General features: G+C 50.4%; 4 protein-coding genes and 1 pseudogene across 8 annotated transcripts in view; 1 reads left to right on the plus strand and 4 right to left on the minus strand.

The window, feature by feature from the left end:
* Nucleotides 1-12,234, minus strand: part of fam184ab (family with sequence similarity 184 member Ab) — a 75,486-nt gene that overhangs the window by 59,018 nt on the left and 4,234 nt on the right. The gene's annotated exons all lie outside the window — the stretch shown is intronic.
* LOC124468431 (histone H2A-like) lies at nt 139-1,267 on the minus strand. Its single transcript, XM_047021145.1, has one exon. It carries the CDS (start codon nt 728-730, stop codon nt 344-346), a length of 387 nt encoding a protein of 128 aa, XP_046877101.1. The 5' UTR covers nt 731-1,267; the 3' UTR covers nt 139-343.
* LOC124468998 lies at nt 2,790-5,354 on the minus strand (annotated as a pseudogene).
* LOC124468424 (histone H1-like) lies at nt 6,704-8,413 on the minus strand. The gene has a single exon (XM_047021139.1). It carries the CDS (start codon nt 7,477-7,479, stop codon nt 6,868-6,870), a length of 612 nt encoding a protein of 203 aa, XP_046877095.1. The 5' UTR covers nt 7,480-8,413; the 3' UTR covers nt 6,704-6,867.
* LOC124468437 (histone H4) lies at nt 8,630-9,777 on the plus strand. The gene has a single exon (XM_047021151.1). It carries the CDS (start codon nt 8,958-8,960, stop codon nt 9,267-9,269), a length of 312 nt encoding a protein of 103 aa, XP_046877107.1. The 5' UTR covers nt 8,630-8,957; the 3' UTR covers nt 9,270-9,777.

Below are 12,234 nucleotides of genomic sequence, written 5' to 3' on the forward strand. Positions count from 1 at the left end.
AATGTCAGTGTTTGGTGTCTTATTTAAAAAAACATTAAGTTTAAGTGTATTAAAATAAAATACACTTAAATGCTGGGGGAATGCTTGATGCTGGGGGACATGATAGTACATGTGTGAAATAACTAATTTGATAAAATACCCTATACAAAGTTGTCTCACTCTTAAGTATAAGAACAAAATCCAGGTCGGTTTGGCCCGCTACATCTGTGAATATGGCTCACTAGTGATATCATTTGTTCCCTTAATGATCATGGTTCAAAGGTCAATGCACTTTTCTTGAGTTGATTGGGTGGCTCTTAAAAGAGCCTTAGGGGAGGGTGAGAAATCACACCAAATGGGGACGTTACTTGGACTTGACTGCCTTCTCGGTCTTCTTGGGAAGAAGTACTGCCTGGATGTTGGGCAACACACCGCCCTGAGCGATGGTGACACCACCGAGGAGTTTGTTCAGCTCTTCGTCGTTGCGGACAGCCAGCTGCAGGTGGCGAGGAATGATGCGAGTCTTCTTGTTGTCGCGGGCAGCGTTGCCAGCCAACTCAAGGATCTCAGCAGTCAGATACTCGAGCACAGCGGCCAAGTAGACGGGCGCACCAGCTCCCACACGCTGAGCGTAGTTTCCTTTACGGAGAAGTCTGTGAACACGACCCACGGGAAACTGAAGTCCGGCGCGGGATGACCTGGTCTTTGCCTTTGCTCTGGCTTTGCCTCCGGTTTTTCCTCTTCCGCTCATTTTGTTGACGTTTTTAGGATGCAGTAAATGGCAACTGTCAGAGCCCAGTTTTTATACTTCATGGTAACTGGCAGTCATTGGTCAAAAAGCCAGTTCAGTCTCGATCCAATCAGAGGTAGCGGCAAAACTGAAGGCGGAGTCTTTTGCTTTATCCCAAACGGTGAGGGGGGGGTATTTGGTCTCTATCCTCTTCTCTCTTTGTTCCTTTCCGTCGCTCCTCTAGCCAATTTCGGTCGTCTAGTTATAGGCTATAGGCCTATGTGTAATTAGCTAGGCTATTCCATGAGAATAATAAATAGGTTGTCACATCATACAATCTGCTGGAGAATCTGCAGATCCATGTTGTCGCTCCTCCATTCGGGCACCTTTCGCTAAAATAGTCTATATCAAATTTCTTTAGAACCAGCATTTCTCAATAGGCGACATTACATTTACATTTATTCTTTAAGCAAACGCTTTTATCCAAAGCGCGACTTCCAAGAGAAAGCTACATGGCTTAGCCTTAGTTTGCTGTGATGAATTATGGGTGTTTTAAGAGGTTCTTGAAGTAGTCGCTATTATTACTTGATATTATTAGTATTAGCTATGGTGTGCAGTGATATCGATAGTCAATGGAAGTAACTCCAGTTCTATGAGTGGAGCTCCGCCCCATAGGGGAGCTCTGCTCCTAATGGTTTAGGCGGAGCGAGCGAGGCCAGATATACCCCCAGCGAGACTGATCTGAAAAGACAGAATCTCACAAGGTACCGAGGACAGACCTGCTGATGTAAATAATACAGGGTCTGTCCTCCCGGTCAGGCCACTACTGTGACACAGAGTGTCGTCCAGGGTAAGAAAAAACTGGGGAAGTTTACTTAAAAACTCATGTTGTTTCTCTCGCCTGCCCAACAGCTAAGCTGGTGGGGCAACAGAATACATACAGTACAGACATCTCAACTGAGAATGTCTGCCTGTCCCACATTTGGCGATATAATCAACAAACAACTCGCATCTAGGGCCCACAAGAACCTTGCAAGTTGTCATCTCGCTACACCTGATCCAACAGCCATGCTGAGGACAGAATGCGCAAAAGATGAGGAGGAAACGTCCAACAGATAATATCGCACAAATGGTGAAGGCGACGACCAAGACGCTGCTTCACAAATCTCCTCCACTCCTACACCCCTGAGGATGGCGGCTGAGGCTGCCACTCCTCGGTTGCAATGAGCCCGAATGCCAGGTGGCACAGGACATCTCATAGACGTGTACGCAAGACCAATAGCCTCGCAGAGCCAGTGAGAAAGTCTCTGTTTGGAGAGTGGCAAGCCAGCTCTCGATCCACCGTAGCAGATCAGTTACTGGGGAGAAGATCTGATACTTGCTGTGCATTCCAGATAGCGCGACAGAGCGCGCACTGGACACAGCCCATGTAAGCGTCTTTCCTCCTCTCCGCTGTGCGGAAGTGGGAAAAAGGCTCTCAGTTCGCAGCTCTGTGCCCTGAACGCTCGGCTAATCACCTTGGGGATAAAAGCCGGATTAGGACGCAACACTGTTCTTGTTCGATCACCCGAGATGATCAAACAATCCGCGTGTGTTGATAAAGTGCACAAGTCGCTCACTCGCTTAGCCATAGTCAAAGCGAGGAGTAGACTCGTCTTGAGAGAAAGCAGACGTAATGATACATTGTCTATGGGCTCGAAAGGTGGTCCACACAGACCGTCTAACACCAGAGATAAATCCCATGTAGGTGCTGACGCTCTCGGAGGTGGCCTGAGCCTACACACCCCAGCCAGAAAACGCTTGACCAGCGGGTGGCTGAACAGTGTTGTCTTGGCGAACCCTTCGTGACACGCCGAAATGGCAGCCGCGTAAACACGCAGAGTGATTGTGGCTAAGCCCTCGTCAAACAACGATTGTAAGAAACACAAGAACATTTTGACTGGACATGAGACCGGATCAAGGTTCTGTTTTCCACACCATTGTGCAAAGGCTCGCCAGCGTGACGCGTACCCTCTAGCAGTAGATTGTGCGCGCGCACTCTGAATGGTCTGAATGACAACATCAGACAGACCTCTGTGCTCTAAGAGCTCCCTCTCAGTAGCCAGGCCATAAGTGGGCCTCCGATCACTGGAGGGCTCTTCACCAGGCCTCCGGCCTGAGAGAGCACATCCATCTGGTGAGGTATGGGCCAAAGCCCGTCTACCAGCATCCCCATCAGTTCTGGGAATCACGGGGCTCCGGGGCGATCGGGGGCTATCAGAATGACCGACAGCCCGTCCGACCTCACCCAAGCCAGCAAGGGAAGGATGGAGGCCAGAGGTGGAAATGCGTACAGTAGACCTCTCGGCCAGGAACGGTGCGCGAACGCATCGACTCCCAGCGGAGGTCTGTCCTGTGTGCGCAGCGAGAACCATAGAGGACACTGTGTGTTGGCTCGTGACGCAAATAGATCCACCAGTGCTCAGCCGAAGCGTGCCCAGATCAGAGAAACGATGGACGGTTTCAACCTCCACTCGTCCTCTCTCGGGCCACCCCTTGACATCAGGTCCGCTCCCTCGTTGAGCAGACCTGGAATGTGCTGAGCTCTCAGGGAGTGTAGGTGCGTGAAATGCCAAGTCCACACTTCCTCCGCTAAGCGATGAAGTGATGGAGAGCGCACCCCTCCCTGTCTGTTGATGTAAGCCACCGTCGCTCTGTTGTCGGATCTGACGAGAAAGTCTTGATCCTTCAATACCAGCGCGAAAAGGCACAGAGTCAGTCGAACCGCTTCGAGCTCCAGGAGGTTGATGTGACGCGTCTCTGACGGTTCCCATCTTCCTCCTATCGAGCCCGCCTGACATACTCCACCCCACCCGGCTCTCTCCGTGGTGCCGACAGTCTGGCTCTCATCCCAACAGTGTCCAAATGGATACCTAGGTAGGTAAACTGTTGAGCGGGCCATGGAGCGCTCTTCTCCCAGTTGACAGCGAACCCCAACTGGCTGAGCTGAGTCACCAGTGAGGTCGCGTCCTGGATAGCTCTGTCCTGAGACTGAGCCAGAACTAACAGGTCGTCGAGGTACGCCAGAATGCGTATACCCTTCCGCCGTAACGGTTCTAGAGCTGCTTCCAAGCACCTTGGAGAAAGTTCAAGGAGCCTGCGCGTACCCAAACGGCAGGCGCGTGTACTCGTACTTCTTCCCTTCGAAGGCAAAACGCAGAAATCTCCTGTGCTTCAGTTTGATAGGCACATGGAAATACGCGTCCTTCAGATCTATGCTGATCCCAAAATCTTTCTGCTGTACACAACAGCAAATGCTTTATCTTCAGCATGCGAAAGGGCCGTTTGGCCACACTCTCGTTGAGCACCCTCAGGTCTATAATTGGTCTCATCCCCCCGTTTTTCTTGGGAACCAAAAAATAAGGGGAGTAGAGACCCAAGTTTTCCTGATCTCTGGGGACCGGGATCACCTTCCCTTTGGTCAGCAAGCTCGCTATCTCCTTCCGGAGCGCGAGTGCTATCAGCGGGCAGGAAAAGTGTGTCTCCCTCACTTCTCTGAAAGGAGGGGGAGTCCACATGAACTGGATGGCATAACCCTCTCTTAGTATCCTGTCTAGCCAGCTTGGCAGTGAGCATGACTCTCGCCACTCTGCATAACGCAGAGAGAGCGGGCGTGCGTTCAGCTGCGTAGCCGCAGACAGGAAACGGCCGTACTCTCGTCTGACCCCAGCCGCCGCTGTGCACCGAATTGGCGACACAGCCCAAGGTGGGGTCAACTCGAAAGGGCTGGAGCAGCGTCTCAAGGCCAGAAGAGGTCTGAGTGCTGTCATCATTATGAGCCTCGAGAGGACTCACAGCGCGTCCAGAGGTCTCTGCGTACTGTTGCAGCGGTGGCTCATGTAACGTAATAACAGAGTCACACGCTGTGTTATGGTGCATGGGGGCGGCTAGCGGTCTGGCTACACGCTTGCTAGCTGGGCCAGACTCCGCTATGTACGTGCTCGATGGTTCGGCATCGCTAGTTGTGGAAAAACCGCGAACCGAAACCAACTTATCACTCTGCTCGACAACAGTACGAGTGCTCAGCTCAGTAACTGTCGAGACCGTAAGAGGCACTGGAAGAAATACTTGTCTTTCTTGGAAAGAGTAAAACGGAGGTCCAATCCTCATCCATACAAACAGGGGTGGGAACTGAAGCCTCGGTACCCGCCGCCAGCCACGCTCTCCTCTTCTTTCCACCTCTGCTACCGCGACAGCTGGGGTTAGGTGGAAGGCCGTAACCCGCTCTCTCGGGGGCAACACCCGAGGGTGGGACAGGTCCCGCGGGAGGAGCAGCCTGCGTCGCCGTCGCCGTGGCCGCTCATGCCACAGGACGGCAGGCTCGATTCCTCCTGCAGAGAGGAGAGGAAAAGGGAGCAGCGTTGAGCTTCCTCTGCAAGAAGGTGCTTCCTCTCCTCTAGAAGCGAGAGGCGTTCAGAGGCTGATCCACAACCGGTCCGAACAAGCCCTCGCTAGTCACTGGAGCATTGAGCAGGGCGGACTTGTCCGCCTCTCTCATGGCAGTGAGCGATAACCACAGGTGGCAATGAACAACCACGCTGTTGCCCATCACTCTACCGGCGCAAATCGCTGCCCCCTGGTTCAGGTGGAGAGCCACGGACGCCATTCTGGCAACCCACGATGTCTCCTCAGCCGACAGTCCCTCAGGCCTTTCCGTGGAAAGTTTCGAGACAGCCGCCGTCAAAAGGGGAGCGTTTCCAGAGGCAGCTGCTCCGAGCGCACCCCAGACATAAGCCTTATCTGCCAGAGAGGCAGTGAGCTTGTCCCGGGGTGACGGCAGGGTCGCCTTCCACGCCGCCAACCAGGTGCTCGCCCCTGGCACCAAGTACGCCACGAGGGACGGTTCCAAGGGCGGGGGATCCGATTTAACAGCCTCTTCCAGCCCGTTCACTCTCGTGAGTGGGAGAAGCACCTTGACTGGCGCATTTGCCGTCAACGGTGCATCCCAAGAACCCTGCATATAATCAGCCATTTTAGGCATAGCGGGGCATAAGGGCTTTGAGGCTTTCATGCGTTTAGCATAGGGGCCAACATCCCACGGGTCCTCTTCCTCTACAGGAGGAGAGGCCGGCAGGGGAACGTCCAAAATTGCCTCTGCCTTTGCTATGATAGTAGGGAAGTCTGCTCTGCGAGACAACGCAGAGGAGACGAGAGGGACGGGAGCCGGCTCCTCGTCATCCTTTGAGGCCGAGCTCAACACGCGCCCTTTGTACCTCAGAGAAGTGCGGGGGGTTGAGCGCAACGCGCCTGGGAAAGAAGCCGCCACAGGAGGTTCCCGCCCAAACTTTTGCACCTCATTAGCCACCTCGAGTACGCCTAGATCCTCTGACCCTGAACTCTACTCATCAGAGAGCAGGGCCGAAACCACGTCTTCGAGTAGCTCTCCAACCTGGAAGAGCTTGTGACGCTTTCGTCTCTCTTTTAAAGAGAGACCAGCGCACTCGCTACATTCCGGGGGTTTCACCAGACCGTATCTGGCCTGCCGAGGTCCCAAACACACGAAGCAAAATTCGTAGCGGTCTCCCTTGGCTTCCAGATGATGGCACCTGCAATGAGCTCAGATAAGAGCTTTATGCCACAGAGGTGACATGGAAAAATTCATACTCTTTCAGTCTTCAATCAAATTCAAGCAACCTGTGCTGAATTTTTTGGAAGTATAAGTGACGGCTGTCACCCCTTTATATAGGGCACCTGTGTGAGTGACAGGTGTGTATACATTTTGATCTTCAGTCATTGGCTGCACTAGGCAGCGGGTAAACCATTAGGAGCAGAGCTCCCCTATGGGGCGGAGCTCCACGAAATACAACTTGCTTGTTTCTGTTATTAAGTCGCTACTATTTAAAGCGGTGTATGAGCGGGGGAAGATTTCCCCCACAATGTAACAAATACCGGTTTTATCGGTGAGATGCCCATGTCAACGACATAGTATGATAATCCCCAAGACCAAATGGGGCATTTACTCAAAGCAAGTTTTACTGTAGCCTACACGTAGTATTTGTGGAGGGAAACAAATGGATGCGCTTTTACGGAAAGAGTTGGTGGCTCTTGAAAGAGCCTTTTGTTTGTGCGTGTGTGACAGTGAGCAAAGCAACTGCCACGTAGAAAATGTATTAAAGAAATTACTTCTTCTTGGGTGTAGCCTTCTTTGCCTTGGGCTTGGCCGCTTTGGGTTTGACTGCCTTGACTGCCTTCTTGGGGCTCTTGGCCGCTACCTTCTTGGGCGTCACAGGCTTCTTGGCCTTTTTGGGGCTCTTCGTAGCCTTCTTGGCTGCCACGGGCTTCTTTGCCTTCTTAGGAGACTTCTTGGCAGCTGCTGGCTTCTTCGCCACAGCCTTCTTGGGCTTCTTGGCCGCAGCGGGCTTCTTGGCGACAACCTTTTTAGGCTTCGGGGTGACGGCTTTCTTGACAGGCTTTTTAGCCTTGGTCTCAGCGGCCTTGTTGATTTTAAAAGACCCGGAGGCGCCGGTTCCCTTGGTCTGGACCAAGGTCCCCTTCGTAACCAGTCCCTTGACGGCGACCTTGACGCGGGAGTTGTTCTTCTCTACATCGTAGCCACCGGCTGAAAGAGCCTTCTTGAGCGCTGCCAGGGACACGCCGCTGCGTTCCTTGGAGGCGGACACAGCCTTAACTATCAGCTCACTGACGCTGGGTCCCGCTTTCTTGGGCTTGGCTGCTGCCTTCTTCTTGGGTGATTTGGCCGGAGCGGGTGCTGCTGGGGCGACTTCTGCCATGTCTGTCGTTTGAACCGATCGCTCGAGTAAATTCAACTGATTTCAATGCTCGGGAGTAGTGTTCGGCTCCGGGCTGGGGGCTGGCCTTAAAGGCGGCATGAGAACTGTGTAGACTCAATTAGTCAGCTCGACCGCTGTATGCAATCGACAAGCGGTGCCACTTGTGTTTTCTCCTCGTGTATAACGGTGTAAAAATCGCAGCTGAAATAGACAAACTGTCCAAAACCAGCTGTGGCTAGAAAGTAAACTTCTTATTGCTCATCGTAAAGTTGTTGTAGTAGCGGAAGCATCGTGTTTTTTGTTGCAACTCTCCCAACACGCCAGCGTTTAACTCCAAGACTGAGCGTTGCGCACGGGTTTACCGATGGCATTTTTCCTCTAAAGTGTTTAAAAGTGCATTTTCTTCAGACCAGAAACGTTGCACAGTGGGCCAAGATGTCAGGTAATAGAATGTGCAGCTTCGGGGTAGCCAGTTAGGGAGCCAAAGGTTTTTAATGTGCGTCTTCTGAGTCGCGTAAAACACAGGTCTCAAGTTCAGAACCATCGGTGGGTCCGTCTCCCTTCCCCAAATTATTAGCCCTATATTTTCACAGAGACAGTCAAGTCATCAAATACAGTACTTTCACCCAATACATTTCTATGAAAACATAGCTCATGGTGTGCACTCACAACCAACGATACCGACGCATTGTTACGCAGGATATAATACAGCCATTATCAGTTGTGGTGTCATTCTCAGGGCGCCAACTGCAGCGACTTGGACCTGGGACCCAAACATTGCCTTGTGGCCTTAGCGTTTTCACCTCATGAAATGACAAAGGGTATAGAGTGTGTAGAAATGTGAATACATCAAATACTGTCAAGTTAAGTCTATGGTCATCTGTCACGGACATAGCGCGACACAGTGTTAAAAGACCATGCCTAATATTGCCAACCCGCCCTCTCCAGAGGATTCAGAACGCGGCGGCCCATCTGGTCTTCAATCTACCCAGAACCTCCCATGTTACCCCGCTCCTCATCTCCCTACACTGGCTTCCCATCACGGGCCGTATCAGATTCAAGACTCTGGTACTGACCTTCCGAGCGGTGAACGGGACTGCACCCGACTACATGATGTCTCTCCTCCAGGCTTACACCCCCCCCCCCGCCATTTACGGTCATCTTCTGACGACCGTCTGAAATTGAAGACACTACGTTTACTTGGTTCCCAGGAGGGCTCCCAGGAGTGATTGACAGATCGTTTTTTTAACTATCGCGATCCCTTTCATAAACTTTTGGAAATGGCTTTGAGAATACACATGACAAAATAGTGTCAGCATACAGGAGGCCATGTTTGCAGACGGTCCCTTTAATTGCAACGCCATAGATACAAGAAGAATGGCGCTTGCAGTGTTCCTTCACGTCCGTACTGTCGAGACATAAAGCCAGTGAGTCTGTTCTACACCCCACAATTGTTGGTAAACTCGACGTCAGACATCATGTCAGGAAGAGGAAAAGGAGGCAAAGGACTCGGAAAGGGAGGCGCCAAGCGCCACCGCAAAGTTTTGAGAGATAACATCCAGGGCATAACCAAACCCGCCATCCGTCGCCTTGCTCGTCGTGGCGGCGTGAAGCGTATCTCGGGCTTGATCTATGAGGAGACTCGTGGGGTTCTGAAAGTGTTTCTTGAGAATGTCATCCGTGATGCTGTGACCTACACCGAGCATGCTAAGAGAAAGACCGTGACCGCCATGGACGTCGTCTACGCTCTCAAGCGCCAGGGACGCACGCTCTACGGCTTCGGCGGTTGAGCTGCATTTCTGACCCGTTTCAAGATTTAACAACCCAAAGGCTCTTTTAAGAGCCACCCATACTTTCAGTGAAGAGATATCCATATTTAATGCAGTATTGATAACGATAGCCTACATTCCTCCTCCATGCAGTCACACTACCTAAACAAGTACCCGTGGCCATTAGTGGGTCAGGTTGAAAATGCATCAGGGATGAGTGCCGACGATGTAGGCCTCTTTTCTGAAATGGCATGAGTACCAGAGCACCACACATGTGACAATTTGATACTAAACTGACCTTCACCTCAAAATATTGCCGGTCAGTAAAGGAAATCTGTCTTATTTCAGTTGAACAATTTCTTCATAAATGATTGGTTATATCGAAGCCACCAAGCGCCGTGTGTGTATTGCGCTAGGATTGTAATCGGACACGTTTTTAGTGAGGCTTGATTTAGTTTGGAAGGTTATCTGCGACATTTAGCTGCTGAGAGCAGCAACAAAACGAGGCTAAATGTGAGACTAAAGTGGCTAATTATAGTATTTGGAACAATGCAACGTTTTTACAGTAGCATTTACGTGTAGCTAGTAAAAATACAAATGGTTTTGTATTCATATGTATTTAAGTAGACATTAGACATAGGCTATTTAAAGTAGACAACCTATCTAACGGTTGAAAGGAAACACGTTGGTTGAAACCGATCTTTACCAAAACATGAAACAAAGTGGCAAACTTTGAATGGTAACAAAATGGATACTTTAGGGTGTCAAGCGTCCGCAAGGATGGACGCATGCGCTAGACTCAGTGGTCACCAACCTATTTAGGCCAAAGATCACCGACCTTTGCCTTGGTGACCCGAAGATCTACCTATTGAGGCGTTGAGAGACAGAACAGACTCCAGACTGAACTTACAACTTAACTTTATATTTGGCCTTATTGTAATTGAATGAAATCAAACACTTTGTGAACAATATGAACAAGAAAAAACACTTTTGCAATGAGCAGGCTGGATATGAACGGTTTTATTTATAAACTGAAGTTACAACACAACACTGACAAATTTCTCATGTGACAAGTCAGTGTGATGGCTGTGACTGAACACTGTCTGTGAGTGCCTTGTAGTTTGGCTCATAAGCAGAGACAGCCAGTCTGAGGCAGTCTGTGAGGTGTCTGTCAGTAAGCCGGCTCCTGTACTTGGATTTGGTGATTTTCATCTGTGAAAATGCCATTTCACAGAGGTAGGTCGATCCAAAGTAGGCACTCACTTTTAGTGCACATGCACTGAGGAGAGGAAACTTCTCTCGGCTGACAAGTCCCCAAAAGTCACTGTCCCTTGACCTGGCTTTCAGCTCAATGTCATTTTGCAAATCAAGCATCTCCATGTCCACTCCACTTGGCAAAGCAAATGCTTTCTCGAATTGGTCTGCAACCTCCTCTGTATTAATAGGCAGGAATGGGTTTGAAAGAAATGCAGCAATATCCTTCATGATTTCTAACTCACCAAAACGTCGACTGAACTCCGCTGCCAGTTTGTCCAGGTGCACACAGTACTGCTCAGGGTGAAAGTCAGAAGAGTCTTTGATGGACTGTGACATTTTTTCCAGGTTTGTAAAGTGTGTCAGCGTCCCTTTCCTCAGATTCGTGGTCCAGACACAGAGTTTGGCCTTGAACGCATTCACTGCGCTGATCATGTGGAGGAGGTGGCGGTCTTTTCCCTGGAGTTCGTGGTTGAGCGAGTTTAGTTTTCCGGTTAGGTCCGTCAGAAACCCCAGGTCCAGTAGCCACGCATCCGTTGAAAGTTCCTCGTGCTCCTCGTTCCTTTTCGACAGAAACGTCTTAATCTCAGGCAGCAAGTCAACAAATCGCTGCAGCACTTTTCCGCGACTCAACCACCTGACATCAGCATGCAGAAGCAGGTCTCCATACGCCGAATCGAGCTCATCCAATAACGCCTTGAATAAGCGATGCTGAAGCGCTTTTGCTCGAATCGAGTTTACCACTTTGACCACCAGTGACATGACATGAGAAAAGTCCACAACTTTCCCAGCCAAGGCTTGCTGATGAATCACACAGTGATACTTCATGAAGTCGGGGAAATCCGGATCATTACGGCACAGTGCTATAAAACCAGCGTGCACACCGCACATTGCCGGTGCCCCATCGGTAGTGATTGCCACCAGTTTCTGAATGGGGATGTTCTTTTCACGGACATAGCTTTTAAAAACGTTGTAAATATCCTCACCTCTCGTTCTCTCTTTTAATTGGAGAAGAGTGAGGAAGTCCTCCTTTGTTGTAAAGTCCTGGAAAGCCATTCTGACAAATACAACAAGCTGAGCCGTGTCCATTACATCCAGCGATTCATCAAACTGCAGTGAAAAATATTCACAGAGTGACAAGTCCTCCAACACCTGTTGACCAACGTTATCCGACAGTAACTCGATCCTTCGTGTCACTGTTGTAGGACCAAGAGGCACAGCACGGAATGCAGCTTTTATGTCCTCTTTGTTTTTGAAGGTGCTGCAAACAGTCTCTGCGGTGACGGTCAATAGTTCCTTAAACAAATCCCCATCTGTAAAAGGTCTCTTGTGTTTAGCCAAAATGTGGCTAATACGAAATGACGCCTCAGTTGCAGCCTTACTTTGAGACGTAGGTTGTGAGAAAAGCGACTGTTGAGCCTTCAACTCCACTTTCAGCTCCTGAACTTTTTTGGCGCGGATTGCGCTCTTTGTAAAGATGAATTCCTCCTCCCATTCATGATGGAAACTGTAGTTTTTCGCCCTCTTTCGTGGTGCCTCTGCCATGCTTGCTAACACTATGTGGACAACACGGCCGGGTAAATAAACAAACCAACGGCAACCACGCCCACAGGTATCCTGGGATAGCAGGTCTCTCAAAGGTCGTCTTCGGGAAAAAACGCCCATTTATTCTGTCGGTGAATTGCTTTGCAACACGCACAGGCCAATATGCAAATCCAGGTACAAGAGAACG

Source organism: Hypomesus transpacificus, chromosome 6 (genome assembly GCF_021917145.1).
Source record: "Hypomesus transpacificus isolate Combined female chromosome 6, fHypTra1, whole genome shotgun sequence".
NCBI lineage: Eukaryota > Metazoa > Chordata > Actinopteri > Osmeriformes > Osmeridae > Hypomesus > Hypomesus transpacificus.

What these genes read in the sequence shown, in the direction of transcription:
- LOC124468437 (XM_047021151.1), top strand. Translation starts at nt 8,958, where the DNA reads ATGTCAGGAAGAGGAAAAGGAGGCAAAGGACTCGGAAAGGGAGGCGCC.
- LOC124468424 (XM_047021139.1), bottom strand. Translation starts at nt 7,479, where the DNA reads ATGGCAGAAGTCGCCCCAGCAGCACCCGCTCCGGCCAAATCACCCAAG.
- LOC124468431 (XM_047021145.1), bottom strand. Translation starts at nt 730, where the DNA reads ATGAGCGGAAGAGGAAAAACCGGAGGCAAAGCCAGAGCAAAGGCAAAG.